General features: G+C 42.0%; 3 protein-coding genes across 17 annotated transcripts in view; 1 reads left to right on the forward strand and 2 right to left on the reverse strand.

Moving 5' to 3' along the window:
• znf185 (zinc finger protein 185 with LIM domain) overlaps nucleotides 1–3,515 on the reverse strand; it is a 17,276-nt gene extending 13,761 nt beyond the window's left edge. For 4 of the 14 annotated variants that reach the window (XM_014333309.2, XM_014333308.2, XM_042229019.1 and 1 more), the window contains exons 1-12: nucleotides 3,361–3,513; nucleotides 2,397–2,460; nucleotides 1,987–2,104; nucleotides 1,778–1,885; nucleotides 1,664–1,690; nucleotides 1,362–1,418; nucleotides 1,236–1,283; nucleotides 1,071–1,142; nucleotides 913–993; nucleotides 667–726; nucleotides 437–559; nucleotides 16–360 (exon numbers count right to left, since the gene is read on the reverse strand). In XM_014333309.2, the coding sequence (XP_014188795.1) occupies nucleotides 16–360; nucleotides 437–559; nucleotides 667–726; nucleotides 913–993; nucleotides 1,071–1,142; nucleotides 1,236–1,283; nucleotides 1,362–1,418; nucleotides 1,664–1,690; nucleotides 1,778–1,885; nucleotides 1,987–2,104; nucleotides 2,397–2,406 (1,049 nt within the window). In that variant the 5' untranslated portion in view covers nucleotides 2,407–2,460; nucleotides 3,361–3,513. Of the gene's footprint in view, nucleotides 1–15; nucleotides 361–436; nucleotides 560–666; nucleotides 727–912; nucleotides 994–1,070; nucleotides 1,143–1,235; nucleotides 1,284–1,361; nucleotides 1,419–1,663; nucleotides 1,691–1,777; nucleotides 1,886–1,986; nucleotides 2,105–2,396; nucleotides 2,461–3,360 lie in introns of all 14 variants that reach the window. The other 10 variants (XM_042229017.1, XM_042229027.1, XM_042229014.1 and 7 more) reach the window with 4 other exon arrangements.
• A 2,693-nt stretch (nucleotides 3,516–6,208) lies between these two features.
• Nucleotides 6,209–13,366, reverse strand: nsdhl (NAD(P) dependent steroid dehydrogenase-like). Its single transcript, XM_005921286.3, has 7 exons — nucleotides 13,163–13,366; nucleotides 12,892–13,053; nucleotides 12,493–12,639; nucleotides 12,262–12,390; nucleotides 8,947–9,089; nucleotides 7,240–7,342; nucleotides 6,209–7,141 (listed from the first exon to the last, which is right to left on the reverse strand). The coding sequence occupies exons 1-7, from the start codon at nucleotides 13,181–13,183 to the stop codon at nucleotides 6,809–6,811; spliced, it is 1,038 nt and encodes a 345-aa protein (XP_005921348.1). The 5' UTR covers nucleotides 13,184–13,366; the 3' UTR covers nucleotides 6,209–6,808.
• Nucleotides 13,367–15,493: 2,127 nt separating this feature from the next.
• cetn2 (centrin, EF-hand protein, 2) lies at nucleotides 15,494–19,357 on the forward strand. Of its 2 annotated transcripts, none has more exons than XM_005921283.3 (6): nucleotides 15,494–15,592; nucleotides 15,797–15,876; nucleotides 16,036–16,200; nucleotides 16,639–16,767; nucleotides 16,857–16,994; nucleotides 17,218–19,357. In XM_005921283.3, the coding sequence occupies exons 2-6, from the start codon at nucleotides 15,874–15,876 to the stop codon at nucleotides 17,305–17,307; spliced, it is 525 nt and encodes a 174-aa protein (XP_005921345.1). In that variant the 5' UTR covers nucleotides 15,494–15,592; nucleotides 15,797–15,873; the 3' UTR covers nucleotides 17,308–19,357. The 2 variants fall into 2 exon arrangements, with proteins under 2 accessions (XP_005921345.1, XP_005921344.1); XM_005921282.3 differs by having other exon boundaries at nucleotides 15,538–15,669.
• Nucleotides 19,358–19,374: the final 17 nt, after the last annotated feature.

A 19,374-nucleotide genomic window follows, 5' to 3' on the forward strand; every position in this document is an offset into this window, starting at 1 on the left:
ACAGGTGCAGGTGACTTGGTGACAGTGGAGGTCGGGACAGGAGACGCTGCAGTGGTCGACTCAGGGGACTTTTGATTAGATGATATTGGGGGTTTTGATGGTGGCGAAAGATCAACCAGAGGCGTGTTAGTCTGCCCAGACTCTTTGGGTTGTGGCTCTTTAGAGGCTACTTGAAGACAATCTTTGATTAGTTCAGGGAGGGGAGCAGCCACCTTGGTGTCAAAAGTTGGCTGTTCTTGTGTAACAGACACTTGAGGGGTCTCTTCTTTTGCAGGCTCTGGGGTGGCCTTCTTCTCCAACTTTGGAGCAACCGGCTCATTAACACTCACAGCAGCAGCTGTCTTAGTGCTGGTGTCAGCACTGTAAACCACAGAGATAATGAATCAAACTCAAATCACTTGTTGCACTGGAAATAGAAACATGGTGCGGGATTTACATTTTCTGAGGTTCGGGCGCAGGCTTGGATGCAACAGATGTGACAGGAACAACAGGGGATGGCAGCACAGCGCTGGCAGGTGCAGGAGTCTCAGAAGGCTCATCATCATCAGTAATCTCCACCCTGCACATTTTTAGTCAACCACATGATGGCACAAGTAGAAATGCATGCAAGTGTAGAGCACATATTTCACATATCTTTTCTTTTTGCCTCTAGGAAAAAGGGCTTACCTTGTAGCCACAAATGCTGGACTGCTATTGCTGAGCGATGTGTCAGGCGTTTCTTGAGACCTTAGAGTTTTGAACACAAAGCCTGTGTGAATGCCTCCGTAAGTGCTCAGCAAGGCACGTCAATAAAAAGAATTTCCCACTGCATGGGAAGTTTTAAACATATGCACTGTTCTTTTATGAAAGCATTACAGAAACATGCTGTATCTCAAGATAAGCATTAGAATAGTGGCATGAGAAAATACGTACTCGTATTTCTTTGCAGCTGAAAGCACGTAAGACCGTTGCCTGGCTGCAGATTTCGTCAGAACATTACTGGCTTTCTCCGTCCTGCAGAATGAATCAGAATAATGTTAATGTAATCTCTTTCCCGGGTGTCTAACTTCAGGACGCAAGGAGAGTCTTACCGCTTCTCCAGCTCCTCGAGGCTAAGCTGGCCCTCCTGTTTCTCTGCAGCAGACCGCACAGTGTGGGGGGCTCTGAGGAACAGAAGCACAAACATGCACCTTGTGAAAAGACTCTCATCCAGCTGCCAGCAGTTAAACTGGGACTCTGAATTTACGTTTGCTCACATTTTCTTGTAGGTCTCTGAAGGCTTTTTGTTGAATTGCGGTGTTTTGCTGCAATAAAACCAGATAATAAGTAATGGAGGAAAGGTCAAACTGCTTGTCGAAGCTGTGTGGTTCAGCTGCTCTTACCTAAAGCCGTTAGATGGTGAGGATGGAGGAGGCTTGTCCACTTTAGTGAAAACACCCCTGAAGAAAAAGAAAGAAAGTCCTGAACAAGCCCTTATTTCTTTATACAGTTTGTGTGTGTGTGTGTGTGTGTGTGTGTGTGTTTTGTTTGTTTATTTTCATGTTCACTGTGATGGTGACTGAGACTCCACTTTGGCTGACTAAAATCTCTGTTTTATAAATATATATGTTTTTATATGCTTTGTGGTAAACGTATTTTATAACCCAGATGGTGGTGCTCAGAATATCAGAAGCCTTTCTCTTACCTGATAAGGTATCCGGATGTTGGCTGCCTAAACTCAAAACAGAGACTTGTTATCAGCACAGTCATGTTTCAAAGAACTGCAGATAAGCCTATGACATTAAAAACCTGGGTTTACCTCTCCGTGTCATACTTGGTTGGTGGTGGAGTAGAATTTGTTGGCGAAGACACTGGACTGGTGTCAGCAGGGGCTCCGCTCAGACGGCTGGCTTTAACTTCTGCTATCCTGCAATGGAATTTGGTTTTATCTTATTTTCATTTATTTCCTATGTGACAGAGTAGATGATAACGGGATGATGGGTATCGTGCTTAAACAGGGGTGTTTACCATGGTTTCTCCTCTTGCGTTTCATCCTTAGAGTCATTGCTGCGTTGCAACCAGCTGGCGTCTCCCCTCAGCCTTGTCCGGACTTTGGTGGTACGCAGCACGGACGCTCTGTCTCCCTCTGAGATACAAACATGTGCATATCACACACCCGCACGCAAGCTCACATTTGAGATATGATACACACTATATGCTGCATCATAATGACAGCTTAATAATTGTCTGCTTGATAGCTTCTAAGATATACAGTCCCCCTTTGAGCCAGAAGACACTATATCATCAACCACTTGTAGTTTGCCTTAAATCAGGGTAATAAGTGAATTTATAGCCAAGAGCCCGGCACAGATGCATAATACTCCCAGCTTTTATTGGAGGAAACACATCATCTCACATTAAAATCAAAATCTGCTCACCTTTTGACATGCTTGTTTCACGGGGTTCTCGCTCTCTTCTTTTTTCTCTTTTCTTTGCAGGCCACTAAATTACAGATAATTCAGAGAGATGATTGGCATCTTGTAAAAATTAGGCGTATGATGTGAGCAGCGAGTTGCAACTTTGTTCCCACACTATGTCCCCTCCCATTGAGAAACATGTGCTGTGTCAAACATTCCTCAGTTTCATCCTTAAAACATGCCGACGATCCTGTTTGTCCGCTTTCCAAAATATGCAGCGATTGACCAAATATGAATGGACGCAGATAGGCATTCTGTGTATCTGACACTCTGTAACAATATAAACTGGCCCACATAAGATTAACCTGATTACACAAATATCGCTTTCTATTCGCTCATTTCCAAATGAACTAAGCCCCAGCTATTTAGGATCAGAAAACAGAAACGAGTTGCTCAGAGGCAAGCCTACGTCCTCAGGGGAACTTCAGTAGAAAGGGGAAAATACTAATGAAACAATCACAAGTGTGCCCTTATCTGAAAGTAGACACAGAGTAGAGCTTATGCAAAACTGTGGAGTATTGTTAAAGTCAGAATGCAAATATCACTTTTAAAAAAAAAGTCCTTCCTTAGGCTGTGAATTCATTCCCTTTGGAGTAAGTCGGCGCAATATCTCTTGAGGATTTTCCTGAATATTGGTGACAAAACAAACTGAGGGCTCAGAGACCATATTTATCTTTGGTTTAGCACATCAGTCTATAAGAGATAAATGATTAATGAAAGCCAATAGCATTTTAAAGCAAGCCCCGAGCACGATGGGAAGCAATCATGGCAAAGAAACACCCAGAAAATGAGAGGGCAGACACTCATAATGAACACTTTCAACAAACAGTTTATGTAACCCAACCAATCCGATCACTCTGACACTTTAAAAATACACAACATATCATGTCATGAATAAGTGACATAACAACACCAGAGTTCCTACCTGCTGTCACTTTATATCCAGCACAGGAAGATTTGTTGAGGATCTGTGTCCTAGTGAGCGTGGTTGGTGTGAACAGAGGAAAAGTCTTTCTCTGTCTAACAGGTGTCTCAGCCCGACGTATTAGCCAACAGGTACAGGCGTGAGCACTAACAAGCCCAGCCAGTCAAGGGAGGTAAATATGGGGTGGAGCAGCGTGTGTTTGTCTATCCACTTTTGTGTGTGTGTGTGTGTGTGTGTGTGTGTGCGTAAGAGAGGTTGCTAAGAATTAATTTCTGTTTACTACATCTGGGCTTTGTTCATGGATGACAGCAAGCACATACCTGTCGCACAGGTGGCTGGCAATCAATGCTTAGAACCAGCAAGGCATAGGGGCAACGACAAGGTGCACTGCATGGCAAACATAAACGAAGTGACACACAGCAACATCTCCTTTGGGAAACACTCGTCTCATGCTCACTGGGTAGGACAGCCCAGGAAGCACAAGCATTAAAACAAGAACAAGAACACAGCACAGAGCCGAGATAATGAAGAGAAACAGCGGTCGTCAGAAAAAATAGAACACAAGCTTGGAACATTCTTAATTTTATTCTTAAAGCAAAGGTGTTTTATACTTTCACGTGTGTTTCTGTGAAGGAAAAATCATGAATGCTGGCGTGAATATTGAATTTCTTATATAAGCTCTGGTAAAGGTCATTTATGGATTACCCTGTGCTTTGCAATACGCAGGATATCCTAGGAAGAAAAACAAATGAAAGCCCATTGTAAACAAACTGTTTGCTCAATCCGAGCGACTATATCCATGTTTGTGTAAGAGAAAGTCAAGGATGTGCCTGCAATTGTCGAGCAATTTTTTTCTCCTACAAATGGCAAAAGAACACTTTCTGAGCATTTGGCCACAGTTTCAACTTTCTGAAACCACACTGTGCCTTAGAAAAAGCACAAAAACCCGATAAACAGTCTGTGTACATATTTACGAGGCCGTTTCAAAATCACAGGTGTAGATAGGTTTCACAACAAGTCACAGAAAGTAGGTGGAAGAGGAAATTGGCAACTCTGAATGCCAAAGTGTCGCTCTGGCAAGCACACTTGCAAGTGTAAATCATAACGTGTATTATTCACCTGGATCTCTCTCCCTTGTTCCCTTGTAGAAGAAACCAGTCAGACGGCCTTGCCCAGTGGCTCTGACTCTAGCAAGTGAATCATTAGGGTGCTGCTGCTCAGAATTAAAATGAGAATGCAAAGTATCTGAACATAACCCCCACCTTATTCTCACCACACCAAGACATGGAATGACAGAAATGCTGAACAGGGAAAAGACAAACTTAAGTAATGTAACCAATGCATTTAACGCAGTGAAGCACGTCAGTGTCGACGACTTCATTAGTATCTCAACTTTCTCATTTCCACGTAGGAGATGGATGTGTAAATATTAAGATTATAGCTGTGTTTTAGTATTACCCAGCCCATCATTGTTTTTAATGACAGTGCTTGAATAACACAGAGTCTCCCTGACTCATCAAAGCACACGCCATGCTTATGACACCCAGCACCTAACAGCTGAGTGACTGGAACCTGTGGATGTTAATCTAGTTCACATGATGTCATATCAGAATTTTATTAGACTGATGTGCATGCATTTACCTGTGCACTGAAACCACTACTGGTGGCTGTGTTTATTTCTCCTCTTATATCAGAAATGGTGCACTCAAATTCTGCTAATTTTCTCCTCAGGATGTCGTCCCCGTGGACAACAACACAAGATACCGACCCAAGGAAGTATTTTGGTACAGAGGTTGGCAGAGGTTTGTTCTCTCATTGTGCAGGAACAAGATCCTGGGTTTGAATCCACTGCCTGGCCATGACCTTTCTGTGTGGAGTTCGCGGATTCTCTGTGGGTACTACGGCTTCCTCCCATGTAGGTCCAAAGACCTACACATTAAGCACTATGGTGATTTAAAATTGGTTGTAGGTGTAAGTGTGAATCACTCTATTAGACATTTAACAAACAGGTGCGTCCAGTGCATTCCCCATCCCTCACCCTATGACAGCTGAGATGTTCCAGCCCAAACCAGATGAAGACATGAGTGGTTGGATATTCATAGGGAATATGAACAGTAAAAAAAAAAAAAAAAAAGAAAAAAATCATAATGATGTGAGAGTGTTGTTTAAACAGTAGTTCCCCCTTGGGGAGGTCTGGAGTTATAGCAGACTGCAGAGACTAAATAAAAATAACAGATGGCTCTGCCCTGCAGGCAAGGTGTGGGCAACTTTGTAAAAGTGCTGCCAGGTAAGCAAAGAGCAGATAATAAAGCTGCACTAACTACCACAACTACAAAAAAAAAAAAAAAAAAAAACAACAACAAAGAAATCCCCTTGGCTTCAACACAGTGTGTAATAAAGAGAGACCCAAATGTATTGGCTGTCAAAATCCTGATTTCTGTCGTGACGCCAAACAAGTTAGGACTTGTTTTTTTCTGTAATGTCCCACACTGCAGATGCATTTCTAACCAATTAGTGTTTCAATGAAATTCTGTATCGGTTTATGGCTGAAGGACGCGTCTGAGAGCCTTGTTTGCGTGGGCATGTTTGCAGTGACGGTGCAGTCAATTCTCTTAGAAAAGTTTTCCACATACTTCTGGAACCTGACTGCAGGGATTTGTCCCCTTTCAGCTACGAGATGATCAGCGAGGTCAACCACTGATGTTAGGCAATAAGACCTGGTTTACAATCAGCCAGTTAAGCTATCCCAGAGGTATGTGACAGGGTTGAAGTCAGGGCTCTGTGAAGGCCATTCAAGTTCTTTTCACTCCAAACTCTGAAAAACATTTCCTAAGAAAACCTCACGTTGTGCATGAGGGCATTGTCAAGTTTAATCAGCAAAGGACTTTCTGCCCAGACAGTTGGAACAAATATGTAAGCACAAGACTGTCTACAGTATCGCTGAAGATTTCACTTAACAGCATGTCAGAAACTTGTGCAACGTCTGTTCCAGGCCAAACATTCACATAATCATATATTACACACATGTAAATATATATATATATATATATATATGTTCTATCAAGAGCATGTGGAGGAATGTATAAAGGCATTTTGAAATCTCAAGAGCAGCATCTCAGTGTTTACAAGTACAAAGAACAGAAGACAACAAAAATCAGCTGTGATCACTGTACTGGCATTAAGAGTGGATGTACTCTGCAGTTTGTGTATGATCAGACTGCAATAAGGGCACCAGTACCAGCACCATCTGCTGCCATCTACTGGTGGGATGCTGCATGAAAAATAAAAAAGGCATACAAATGCTTCACATGGTGAAGTTTATCTAGCACTAGTGACTTCCATCATTTTCCATTTAGTATTACCGCATCACATTATTCTCATTATGAGTTTAATTGTATAAATGCCCAGAGCTCTACATGTCTCAGCAGTCTCTAATTCCAGCCACCTGTCAAGCCTCGCATCTGAGTTGAGGATAGCTCTCTACGGTGCGTGCAATCGCATCCTTCAGGCTGACCAGTGGTGTGTAGCCCAGGTCTTCTTTGGCACGTTTACAGTTGTAGTAGTGGTGGGTTCCAGCCAGAGCCACTCTCATCGGTGTAAAAGTTGGCTTGAAAGATATTAAAGGACTCAATAGTACGGACAGCAGCCAGAGGAGAAGCGCCAGTCCGTACACCAAACTGTAAGGCAGGTGGTAGCGGGGAGGAGGATATCCAAGACCCACCAATACTTGAGACATGAAGTCCCAAAAGCGAATTGGCTCATCGTTGGTTATGTGATATGGCTGGAAGACAAATGGAGAAAAATTAAAGTAAATTAACTGATCGAAAAGCATGTTAACCACTTGGTGCCACCACTGCTGTGGATTTTATTTTAACTCACCTTCCCACATATGGGGGAGTCTGCTCTCAGCCGTTCAGCAGCCAGAATGTGTCCATGAACTACATTCTCCACAAAGGTGAAATCTACCAGATTGGTTCCATCACTGAAGGAGACAAAAACTAATTATTTAACTGAAAACCATCAAGACATCCTTTTTGAAAATAAGTACTAGGATCGAATAATTAGTGGTAGTAGCATGCTTTCATGCTGCTTTCACAGGAATTACAATGTTAAGTAGCTGTTGTCAGATGCTGCTAATCACATGAACAGTTGATCATCAGCAAGTGCGAGCACTGCTATGAAAGCAAACGTTTGAGCGCTTTATTGGCATTGAGCAGTCAGGTGTGTGGTAACACAATGCCACAATTCTCCCAGGAGTGAACGATTCAGCAAATTCACCCCAAGGTCAGATTGAGTAATATTCAGAAAACTGCCCAAAAGCTACATCTCAGACTGTACATGTGTAAGTTGGCGTGTTAAAAGTTAAAGTTCATGACAGTACAATTCGTAAAAAACTGAAAAAGTACAGCCCATTTGTAAGGACTGCCAGGAGAAAGCCTCTTCTGTCATAAAAGAACACGGCAGCACAGCATAGGTTGGCATAATTACATCTAAACAAACCACAAGAGTTCTCGAACAATTTCCTTTGGATGGACCAAACCAAAGTTGAGATGTTTGACCAGAATACACAGTGCCACATTTGACAAAACCCAAACACATCATATCAGCACAAACATGGTAATGGAGGGAATCGTGATTTTGGCTCGTTTTGCAGTCACGGGACCCGGACACCTTGCAGTCAACGAGTCGACCACGAAAAGTATTCGAAAGTCAAATGTAAGAACATTCATCCGACAGCTAAAATTCTGGCAAAACTGGGTTACGCAACAGGACAATGATCCCAAACACAGCTGAATGGCTGAAAAAGAACAGAATCAGTATGTTGCAATGAACCAGTCAAAGTCCACACCCCTTCCTGGCTGAAATACCATAGAAGGCCTTAAACAGAGTTGTGGGTAAACATCAATGAACTGAAGCAATGTTGTAAAAAGGAGTGGGCCAAAATTCCTCCACTTTTATGTGAGAGATTGATAACGTCATACAGAAAGCAATTCAAGTTTGTTTTGTTTTTCACATGGCTGTGTGGGCTGAGCCACTATCTCAAGGCTGCTTTCAGCTTCGTATTTCAGAAACACCAATACTTCACTGATAACTTACCTTGTTTATTAGAAGAGAATGCTAAAATCCTTGATTCAACTCGGTATTGTTTCACCATCAAAACCCACTCAAGACCAAAGAAAGCCTCGCTTTCAAATCCTACAACTCCATGTTGTCACTTTCTGTCAAATGCTGTGAGTCCAGCCTTCCACACCACAAACAACACATCACAGTGTTTTATGCTGAAGGCAGTACATGCAGATGCAGCAGCTGCTGGCTCCCTCAAATACATAAAATAGATTGGGGGGTGTTTTTCTTGTCTTTTTGCTGACGCAGGCTTTACTCTGAGCTCTTATGACACACGTGCACTGATGTCGTCAAAGAAGCATAGGAATTGGACTAAAATCAGCAGAGCTTCAGATCATCAGCAGTGATTGTTGCTGAACTGATTATCATTTAGTCTTATCAGTTTGTTAGTTGTGTTTTATCATATAAAAGCTGTTTCTATTAAGTGAGTGATTATTAAATTTTTAAAATGCTATGACTCACCCAATGATGAATTTCATTTTGCCCCTGCGAGCCGTGTCCACCAGGATGGGAACCAGCTGTGGATCTCGAGGACCAAAGATGCCGTGAGGCCGAATTGCAACTGTGAGGAAGCCCTTTTGCTTGTCACAAGCCTTGAGGACCAGCTAAACACAAAAAACAGAACAGGATACAGCTGCAAAAGAGTGTCTGCAACTTCCAGACTTCAGCTCTAAGCCCCTACAGGCTCACTTTTCTCAAACAACCCACAGAATAGCAAATGGACAAGAAACAAGAATTAAGGAATAAAAATTTGGAGGGAAATAAATGTAACATTTGGACTCTCTCTGCACTAATACGCATTAAAAAAAACAAATTTAGCCTATGTGCTTTTGAACCTCATCATTTAGATGTCAGGTATCATAGGCTGTGCACCCAAGCCAAAAACCTGTTTTTCCATAAGGCAGCTGTTCTAGAGGTGACTAGATTTGAATTCTTTGAATTGGCTCTGATGGTTCAAGAACAGTTTTTAACCTAACTTACGTTAATATAGAAACCATTAACTCGAACGTTAAAATGTTACCAGATTAAATATTGGATCTTAACAAAATAATGCAACAAGATCATGTGGAGCATGCATGTACAGTGGGGCAAAAAAGTATTTAGTCAGCCACCGATTGTGCAAGTTCCCCCACTTAAAATGATGACAGAGGTCAGTAATTTGCACCAGAGGTACACTTCAACTGTGAGAGACAGAATGTGAAAAAAAAAATCCATGAATTCCACATGGTAGGATTTGTAAAGAATTTATTCGTAAATTAGGGTGGAAAATAAGTATTTGGTCACCTCAAACAAGGAAAATCTCTGGCTCTCACAGACCTGTAACGTCTTCTGTAAGAAGCTTTTCTGTCCCCCACTCGTTACCTGTATGAATGGCACCTGTTTGAACTCATCATCTGTATAAAAGACACCTGTCCACAGCCTCAAACAGTCAGACTCCAAACGCCGCCATGGCCAAGACCAAAGAGCTTTCGAAGGACACCAGGAAAAGTATTGTAGACCTGCACCAGACTGGGAAGAGTGAATCTACAATAGGCAAGCAGCTTGGTGTGAAAAAAATCAACTGTGGGAGCAATCATCAGAAAATGGAAGACATACAAGACCACTGATAATCTCCCTCGATCTGGGGCTCCACGCAAGATCTCATCCCGTGGGGTCAAAATGATCATGAGAACGGTGAGCAAAGATCCCAGAACCACACGGGGGGACCTGGTGAATGACCTGCAGAGAGCTGGGACCAAAGTAACAAAGGTCACCATCAGTAACACACTACAACGGCAGGGAATCAAATCCCGCAGTGCCAGACGTGTTCCGCTGCTGAAGCCAGTGCATGTCCAGGCCCGTCTGAAGTTTGCCAGAGAGCACATGGATGATACAGCAGAGGATTGGGAGAATGTCATGTGGTCAGATGAAACCAAAGTAGAACTTTTTGGTATAAACTCAACTCGTCGTGTTTGGAGGAAGAAGAATACTGAGTTGCATCCCAAGAACACCATACCTACTGTGAAGCATGGGGGTGGAAACATCATGCTATGGGGCTGTTTTTCTGCCAAGGGGACAGGACGACTGATCCGTGTTAAGGACAGAATGAATGGGGCCATGTATCGTGAGATTTTGAGCCAAAACCTCCTTCCAACATGACAATGATCCAAAACACACCGCCCGGGCAACAAAGGAGTGGCTCCGTAAGAAGCATTTGAAAGTCCTGGAGTGGCCTAGCCAGTCTCCAGACCTCAACCCCATAGAAAATCTGTGGCGGGAGTTGAAAGTCCGTGTTGCTCGGCGACAGCCCCAAAACATCACTGCTCTCGAGAAGATCTGCATGGAGGAATGGGCCAAAATACCAGCTACTGTGTGTGCAAACCTGGTAAAGACCTATAGTAAACGTTTGACCTCTGTTATTGCCAACAAAGGTTATGTTACAAAGTATTGAGTTGTATTTTTGTTATTGACCAAATACTTATTTTCCACCCTGATTTACGAATAAATTCTTTACAAATCCTACCATGTGGATTCATGGATTTTTTTTTTTCACATTCTGTCTCTCACAGTTGAAGTGTACCTCTGGTGCAAATTACTGACCTCTGTCATCATTTTAGGTGGGGGAACTTGCACAATTGGTGGCTGACTACCGGTAAATACTTTTTGCCCCACTGTATATATGCATTTAAAAGCAAAAGAAGTAGGCTAGTAGGAATTTTTATTTGTTTGCATGTTAATAATGGATTGCATTTATATAGCGCTTTTCGAGACCCTCAGAGTGCTTAACAATTCCACTATTCATTCACATTCACACACTGGTGGAGGCAAGCTACAGTTCCCTGTGGGCTTGCATGGGTTTCCTCTGGGTAGTCTGGCTTCCCCCCCACAGTCCAAAGACATGCAGGTTAGGTTCAACACGCTCCAAAGCCCTATTGGTGACTCTAAACTGGCTGTAGGTGTGAATGGTTGTCTGTCTTCAGGTGTTAATCCTGTGATGGATTGGCAGTCTGTCCAGGGTGTACCCCACCTTTCGCCCTATGACAGCTAGAATAGGCTCCAGCCCCCAGTGACCATGAATTGGATAAGTGGAAGAAGATAGATGGATGGAAAAAGAGGTATACTATTAGATGGCTCAAACGTGACCCTCCATTGTATAACAACTGAGTAATGAAGATAGGAAGATATGTCAGATGGAACAAATAATATGTTGAGAATTCAAAAAAAAGATCTATTCATCATAATATGGCATGCTGAGATGAGTCAGTTTACAGATTGGAAACAATACACAAATCTGTGTATTTATGCATTCATGCACAATCCACTGTGAGGTCTTTGTTTCTCGTTTTTCTCTCTTCCTTATGCCGTTATATTTGTCTTAAATTATCCATTTTATTTTAATATATTTAACAACATTTGCATCTCCATAATCTGCATAATTACTCCAGCTGTTCTGTTCAGCCATTATCAAGATGAGGGGTTTTTTTTCTATGTATCTAACTGTACAGATACAGTCTAGATGAGGCTTAAAAATGTGACAATAGAAAACAAGAGGCTAAATTATACTTGTAAATGCATTCAAATGAAATGCAAATGAAAAGTTTATTATTTCTCCTGTTCTCTCTAAAATGTATGACTGACTGCATCAAAAAGTGGAAATTAGAGCCTTCATTTCACTCCTATTTTGGTTTAAAATAACAAATAAAAATGTCTCTCTTGCCTTTGGGCTACAGTGCCAACTACAGGGCCTTGCCAGTCACACCAACAAACTCGAATACACCCTCCCACGTTCCTGCCTACCATCTCCTGCTCAATTTTGGTCTTTGTGTAGTAGTCAATGGGCTTCTTGGCATACGGCAGATCCTCTCTCCCGTTCTTAATGTCAGTCCCCTCAAACACCACGCTGGCACTGCTGGTCAGGACCAACCTCTGGCAAAGAAAAAAAACGAAGCAAAACTGCACATTAAAGACACTTTGTCTTCTCTTATTCTCTAAAGAGTGAACTTTAGGCACCTAAATGCTCTCTCTCACCTGTACTCCAGACTCTATACAGGTCTGGATAACAGTCTGTGTGCCCTGGATGTTGACCCTCTCAAACAGAGCACGGTCGTCACTGGCAGGCGATGGAGAGGCACAGTGAAAGACCAAGGACACATCCTTCAGAGCTGCCAGCAGAGCCTGGAGCAGAACAAAGCAGACACCTGGTGAAATTTGGTTTGCATTTGTTTGTCCTGGGGCAGGAGTTTTGTTATCTGGTGCAAGAATGAATTAGAAAATTGCACTTAAAGAAATCTTTACTCTTTAAACTGACCCGATAAGCAATCATTTAAGGCCTTTTAAGCCGATTATCACCCAATATTTTGTGGTCTAGCCATTTTTTTTTTCTTTTTTGACCTTTGAGCCCTCAGAGATCTGAAAGAGCAGCCTCACTTGTTTGTCGCACAGGTCTCCCTGGTAGAAGGTGACGCCGGGCAGCTCGTAGCTCTGACGGATGTCAAACACAGAAACAGAGTAGCCTCGGTCCAGCAGCTTCTCCACCAGGTGTCTGCCCAAGAAACCGGACCCCCCGATGACCGCACACCGTTTACTACTCTGTATCAAAACAAGCAGGGGGCGATTACTGACAAGCACAAGTGAATATAAACGGCGCTGACATAAAATATCAAAGCACAACTGGGCTGATAATGATGTTTTAACTCACCGGTCGCACACGTGTAGCCATGGGAAACCAATGAGAAGTGACCAACACGTAAGTAAACCGTGGTGGGTCTCAGGCAGCGTGGGAAAAACTTTTGCGTGGAGAAAATCGATGCTCAGCGCAGACAAGATAAATGTGACGACTTTTCGTACAAGAAGCATGCGACACTGTTTCCTGTGTCATATACCCGAGCCCAAGGAAACCGCGCACGACCCACCTGAAATGTTCAATCAGCTGAGAGAGAACCGCTCTGTCATTGGTCAAGTCACGAAGCTGACCCTTGCGAAAAGCCAGTAGTATTTGGGATACGTCAAAGAACGCCACCACATTGACCAATCAGGGGGCAGAAGCTTATTTCAGCCGTCCGCCAGCTCAAAAACCACGCCCCTTGTAAATCTAACTTCAAGGAGCCAGCTTGAAAATCGTGATGTTTGATACTTAGTAGCCCAACAATCAACATCTTTTCTGCAGTATATCCGCTATCTCTCCTCTGCACATGTCCAAACCATCTCAGCCTTACTTCAAACATTTTGTTCTACAAGCCACTCAAACAGAGCTTACACAACTGCCAAAAATGAAAGTACTGCAAGCAGAGTGAAGGCTTTATAATGTGAGGCGTGTTGGCATATACAACCAGTAGCGGTTTTTGATAGGGGCGACACGGGCAGTCCTCGGTGCGCCTGCTCGCTGCTGAAGTCAAAGTAAACTTTATTGTCATCTCTGCTACATACAGTCCAGTATATAGAGAGACGATACGACGAGGCTCCAGTTACAGCAGTGCAAGTAAACAAACAATAAATATAAGAAGAGTAAGAAAATAAATATACACTTTAGGACCAGGAGTAAAGGGATCAATAACAATTTAAAATGTATAATTTACAGTTTGATGATTTAAAGTCTCACACACAACCCGTCGAAAGGGGAGGGGGGCGGCTGCTTCCAAATAGAGCACATTTCATTCATAATGATGTAAATCCAAACCCATTATGTATTCCTTATTTGAATCCTGGGTTGTGCGAAATCCCAGAAATTCACCCTAGACAAAGCCAGTCTGTGAACTAAGGTGTAGGTCTATTAGGTTATGTTGTGGTGATCCTCGGGTTGGGGGATTTGTGTTCATACTGGAGTGCAAAATTAAAACCAATGGAAGATGGACAAGAAAAGTTCAAAGTCATCAGGTGCTCAGTTTAGAAAAAAGAGAAAAGAAGAGGAAGAGAAACGAGCAAAAGATACAGGAAAGCAGATGTGTCATTGGATAATGGCAGGTCATCCTGAAACAATCAGAATCAGAATCAGAATACTTTATTAATCCCTAAGGAAATAATGTGGATTACAGTTGCTCCAAAAATAAATCGTAAAACTCCAGAGGGATCAGACTCGTGTTTGTGTGAGTTTTGCAGAGAGCAGCGGAATTGATTTCTTGAAGCGTTCTTTATGGCAGCAGGGTTCAGAAAGTCTGAGGGAGAATGAGGTCTGCTGGGTCTGCTGGGTGGAATGAAGCAGGGATGATGGATTGTGCGTGACTGAGAGCAGCTATATCAGTGAACCTCTGCTCCTCACTTACTCCAGCGCATCCAGATTCAGGCCAATGATGCTTCCAGCCTCGTGGATTAATTTGTTGATCCTGCAGGCATCTCTGGCACAGATCTCCACCATCTCGGTGCATATATTACAAGATCTGTGCTTAAGCATAAATAACCTGCTCACATATGATGCAAATATCACAGACTGTAGAAAAGTGTTTAGAAAAAATTAAATAAATAGATATATAAATAAAATAAGAAGAGCCTTCTAATTGCAGTATTAAACTCCATATAACTTGGGCTAATAACTTCTCGTTTCATGTTCTTCTTTATTGATTCTGGAGAAGATTATGCTTTTTCCACGTCGTGCTAACCCTTATTATTATTATTATCATTGTGCATTATTGTGAGCAATGATGAGTTTATATAAGACTGTATTATATTGTGTTGTATATAAGCGTTTTATTTTATTTTTATATTTTTAATTTATGTTCTTTAGTGTGCACTGGGGGCCGTGGATGCTTTGGTTTTTGACAATAAAGCTGACTTTGACTTGATTTATTGTCTCATCAGACTGTGTTAGACTCTCAGTGTGTTTCTGAATCCCTAGCACGGAGGAAATTAAACTGATTACCACGAGGAATCACACCATTTACATAATGAAATGACATCATATCTATTTAGGTATGACTTCTCAGATCTCCACATTATCTCCAAGCAGCTTCTATCCGTAGCACACCTTCTGCGCCGCTGTGAATGTTGTTACCGTAAAGCACCCCGTGATTTTCACCAACCAATCAGCTTTTTTCCCGACTGTTGCGTTTGATTTCTACTTCTCGTTGTGCCTCCGTGCATCCTTTCTCTAACTCCTCCACGTCCAGGAACCACTGGTTGTCCGCTGGCACAAAAGGTAAACAAATCAAACATCCGCTTCGTGACACAAGCTGGTTCGCCTGCGCTTTTCTTTTTTCATCCACATTTTAGCAGGTAGGCTGTTACAGCGAAATAAGAACGATGCTTTACTGTATAACATATTTCTCCCAGACTAGGTGTCATTAAAGCAGTGATGTAAACTGGAAACCGCTTTATTGTCTTCCCCTTCCCAAAATGACAGCGTCACAGCCCAGACGAAAACAGTGATTGGCCTAAAAGATCTGCAGCCAGATTTGCCAGGTACACATAGAGCAACTGATGGTGAGTGAACATATTTCATTATTTAGAAATTACGTAATTCCGTGTTCGTGTGTGGCATCTGACTGGTATAACTTGTAAACCGGCAGTGGTTAGGTATGGGGGAAAACACGTTTTGAATACAATACTTTATATTTTTTCCTCCTGTGTCCCCACCACCAGGCAACCGTTGCCAAGAGACCATCCCTGCAGGGTCCGGTGCCCCCTCCTCGCAAGAAGACAGCCCCCAAGCCAGAGCTGACGGAGGTACAGAAGCAGGAGATCCGGGAGGCCTTTGAGCTGTTTGACACTGATGGCTCTGGATACATCGATGTGAAGGAGCTTAAGGTAAAAGATCTCATGCCCTGATGTCTACATGTACAGTTAGCTGCATATATAGTTATTTGGCACACTCATCATTTAGTGCTTCATTTAGCCAAACTTATTTAAGTTAAACTGAAATGATGACTATCGACCCAAAGTAAAGACTTTGTTCACTATTTTAAAAGGGCTTAAATATATAAGGGGATAAAATAAGTTCATTTTTTTTAATGTTTTTCTGCTGGTAAATACTCATTCTCATTGCACAGTGATGGACTCTGTTTGGAAGCAACCTTACAATCTTCTATTTGAAGTTTTTTTTTAACCTTTTTTTAAGACCGGCTAAAGACCAGATTAACTGTTATTATGTCCCACTGATACGATACATAATTTATCCTGCCGCTGCTAAGGAAGGATAATTACCTATGTATGCTTTGAATATCTGCGTTTCTTACTCTGTGTCAGGTTGCCATGAGAGCTCTGGGATTTGAACCAAAGAAAGAGGAGATCAAGAAGATGATAGGTGAAGTTGATAAGGATGGCACAGGAAAGATCTCCTTTGCAGACTTCCTCACTGTCATGACGCAGAAAATGGTAGACATGTGTTGCATTGCTTTTATTTCTATGTTACTAAAGAGTTGTATTGTCCGGAGTAAAGTACTCTCCCTCTTCTCTAATTTTAGGCTGAAAAGGACTCTAAGGAGGAGATCTTAAAAGCTTTCCGGCTGTTTGATGACGACGAGACGGGCAAGATATCATTCAAGAATCTGAAGAGGGTAGCCAAAGAGCTTGGGGAGAACCTGACAGATGAAGAGCTGCAGGTGAGGCTCTACATCATGGCATAAAAGAGCTAATAATAAAATATCAAAAGCATATTACTGTATCTAGCTGGTGGGTTGTGTTGACAAAGCCAAAGGCTGTGAAGGCAATTTAGAATAATGTCAACACAGCATTTGCTCGTGAATGCTATCAAGCCAGCTTGTTTTGCTTTCTCCATCTCTCAGTTCTTCTTTTCATTTCCTCGTGTTTTGTGTGTTTCTGCAGGAAATGATAGATGAAGCGGACAGGGATGGAGATGGGGAAGTGAACCAGCAGGAGTTCCTGCGCATTATGAAAAAAACCTGCCTGTACTGAAGCAAATGAAAGGCATTAAGGTTGGGTGGACCAGGCTGGATCAGTGAGGGTGTTTTGCTGCTCATCCATTTATCCAGAAAACAAAACCTTATTATCGTTGTATAGTGCCATAATTTTTTTTTTTAAATCAGTCAAGACATTTAAGCTTCAAAAACTACAATCATTACAAAACCTTTAAAGACTTGGACAAAAAGTCTAGCAAAATGCCAAACCACCCTTCTTTCAGTTACATGACAACATACTGCCAAAACTGTAAGAGTACACCCTCTTACCTGTTAGAATGCTGCATTCATTTATGAAGGATATATATTGATAATATTATAGAGGTTATTCATTGTGCCTGCACCAATACAGTGACACGTAGTACATTCCAGCGCTTTGTGTGATACTTTGTGCATTATGTTAGCAGTGTCTGTTCACTCTCGTATACTGGTGACTCCCATTACCGTCTCATGTTTCGGCTCTTTTATACTGGTTTTCCTGGGAAAATTTGCAATGCAGTGAAGGTGTTTGTTAACCACTGACGACTGGAGAGCGCTCTGTCTCATCTCCGTGCTGCCTGTGGATTTGTGCCTGTGCCTCTTAAAGGGGTAATTCTCACATCAGGGAAGCTGCCTCTTAGCACACCATCATCTTGGATCCCACACCTACAGGCCATTACACACCAAGTGCATTTTAAAAAGTGACATAAAATTTAGAATTTTTTTCTGTTCCAAACTTTTGCGGAAAATTCGTCCTCAAAACCAACATCAAGCGATGATGAGTCGGTCCTGGGAAGTTCTGGGTTCATCCAAGCTGTATCACGACTGCTTCCGGACATATTTCATGATGTCAGTGGGGCAGTTTGAGCTCTTGTCGGCAGAGTTGGGAAAACATTCGTGTTCAGAGAGCCGACTGACCCAGAGCAGTGTCTGAGGTAAAATACTGTTATCTAACTATTTGTATATTCAGTACTGTGCATGATTCAAGGTACAGCACACTTCTTGCCAAGTGAAAAAAATCGAGCTTGTTTCAAACATATAAATGACTGCATTAAGAATAGGTGACTCTCATAAAATATTTTTAACCAACGAAATATTCGCACAGATTTTATGCGTCCGGTGTGTAAAGCCTTAAGGCTGTGTAAAATAAAACATGGATGTAGCCTTGTGAAACCTTGTTTAGAAGCTTTCACTTGAACAATTTGCCCATTTCATTTTTTTTTTAAATAACTCTTTCACCCATAAAGATGACCTTTGAATGCCTCCCCGTACCTTTAATGACCACTTTGACACCTCTGTATTTATCAATAAAGGTGTGGTTTGACCACCTTTAGTGGTCAAATAGTTTCCAAGGGTAGTTGCATTTGCAGACACCCCCCTCACTAAATTCTGACCAACACAGTCATTTTGTTGTACAAGCAGGTCTGAAATGTGAAAAAAAAAACCCAGTCAGTTTAGAAAACAGCTTCAAGGGTTACTCTTAGTAGGCTTTTAACAGGTAACAGGTAACGCTGGGTTTAACTCTTAAAGAGTTAAAGAGTTTAACTCTTAAAGAGTTAAACTCAGCATTACCTGGGTGTGACTGTGAAAGCAACAACACTGCTTGACCATATAGTAGTGAGTTGTCAACCAACAGGTATACCTGCACTAATACAGTTTTAAAAAAGAAGAATCAAAATAGCATCATGCTGATGAGAAACATGTGTCTGAGACCCTTATTTAGTGAGGAAGCTGTGTACTTAGCTTATAGGTCAAATAAGTACTACAGCAGTTTGTTTAAAGACATTTGGAACTACAAGAGCTGCCCCTAGTGGCCTGTGAAGGAAATGCAGGCTTAAGTCAGTTTGCATTGGCTTCACTTTCCAGGTCCAGAAGCTGCATCCTTGTTTTTTTTATGTACAGTTTTTGGTCACATTGTCTTAAAGGGATTGTTAATATATTTTCTGGCATGCTTTTGTGCGTATTTTATCATCAATATTCCTGAATGTTTTACATAATGTCTTGTGAATTGAATTATGTAAACAGCACAACAGTATTTCAGTTAAAATTAAACCCAATGAAGCAATTTGTCCTCGTGTCCTGTTTA

The sequence above is a fragment of the Haplochromis burtoni genome, unplaced genomic scaffold, assembly GCF_018398535.1.
Source record: "Haplochromis burtoni strain Fernald_Lab_line unplaced genomic scaffold, NCSU_Asbu1 Contig_10, whole genome shotgun sequence".
NCBI lineage: Eukaryota > Metazoa > Chordata > Actinopteri > Cichliformes > Cichlidae > Haplochromis > Haplochromis burtoni.

Bases quoted from the DNA above. Each gene is read 5' to 3' on its own strand.
- nsdhl (XM_005921286.3), bottom strand. From the start codon at position 13,183: ATGGCTACACGTGTGCGACCG. The intron at 13,054-13,162 runs GTGAGTTAAAAC...GTTTTGATACAG, and splicing joins TGGCTACACGTGTGCGACCG to AGTAGTAAACGGTGTGCGGT. The intron at 7,142-7,239 runs GTGAGTTAAAAT...TTTGTCTTCCAG, and splicing joins ACTCCCCCATATGTGGGAAG to CCATATCACATAACCAACGA.
- cetn2 (XM_005921283.3), top strand. The intron at 16,768-16,856 runs GTAGACATGTGT...CTCTAATTTTAG, and splicing joins CTGTCATGACGCAGAAAATG to GCTGAAAAGGACTCTAAGGA. The intron at 16,995-17,217 runs GTGAGGCTCTAC...GTGTTTCTGCAG, and splicing joins TGACAGATGAAGAGCTGCAG to GAAATGATAGATGAAGCGGA.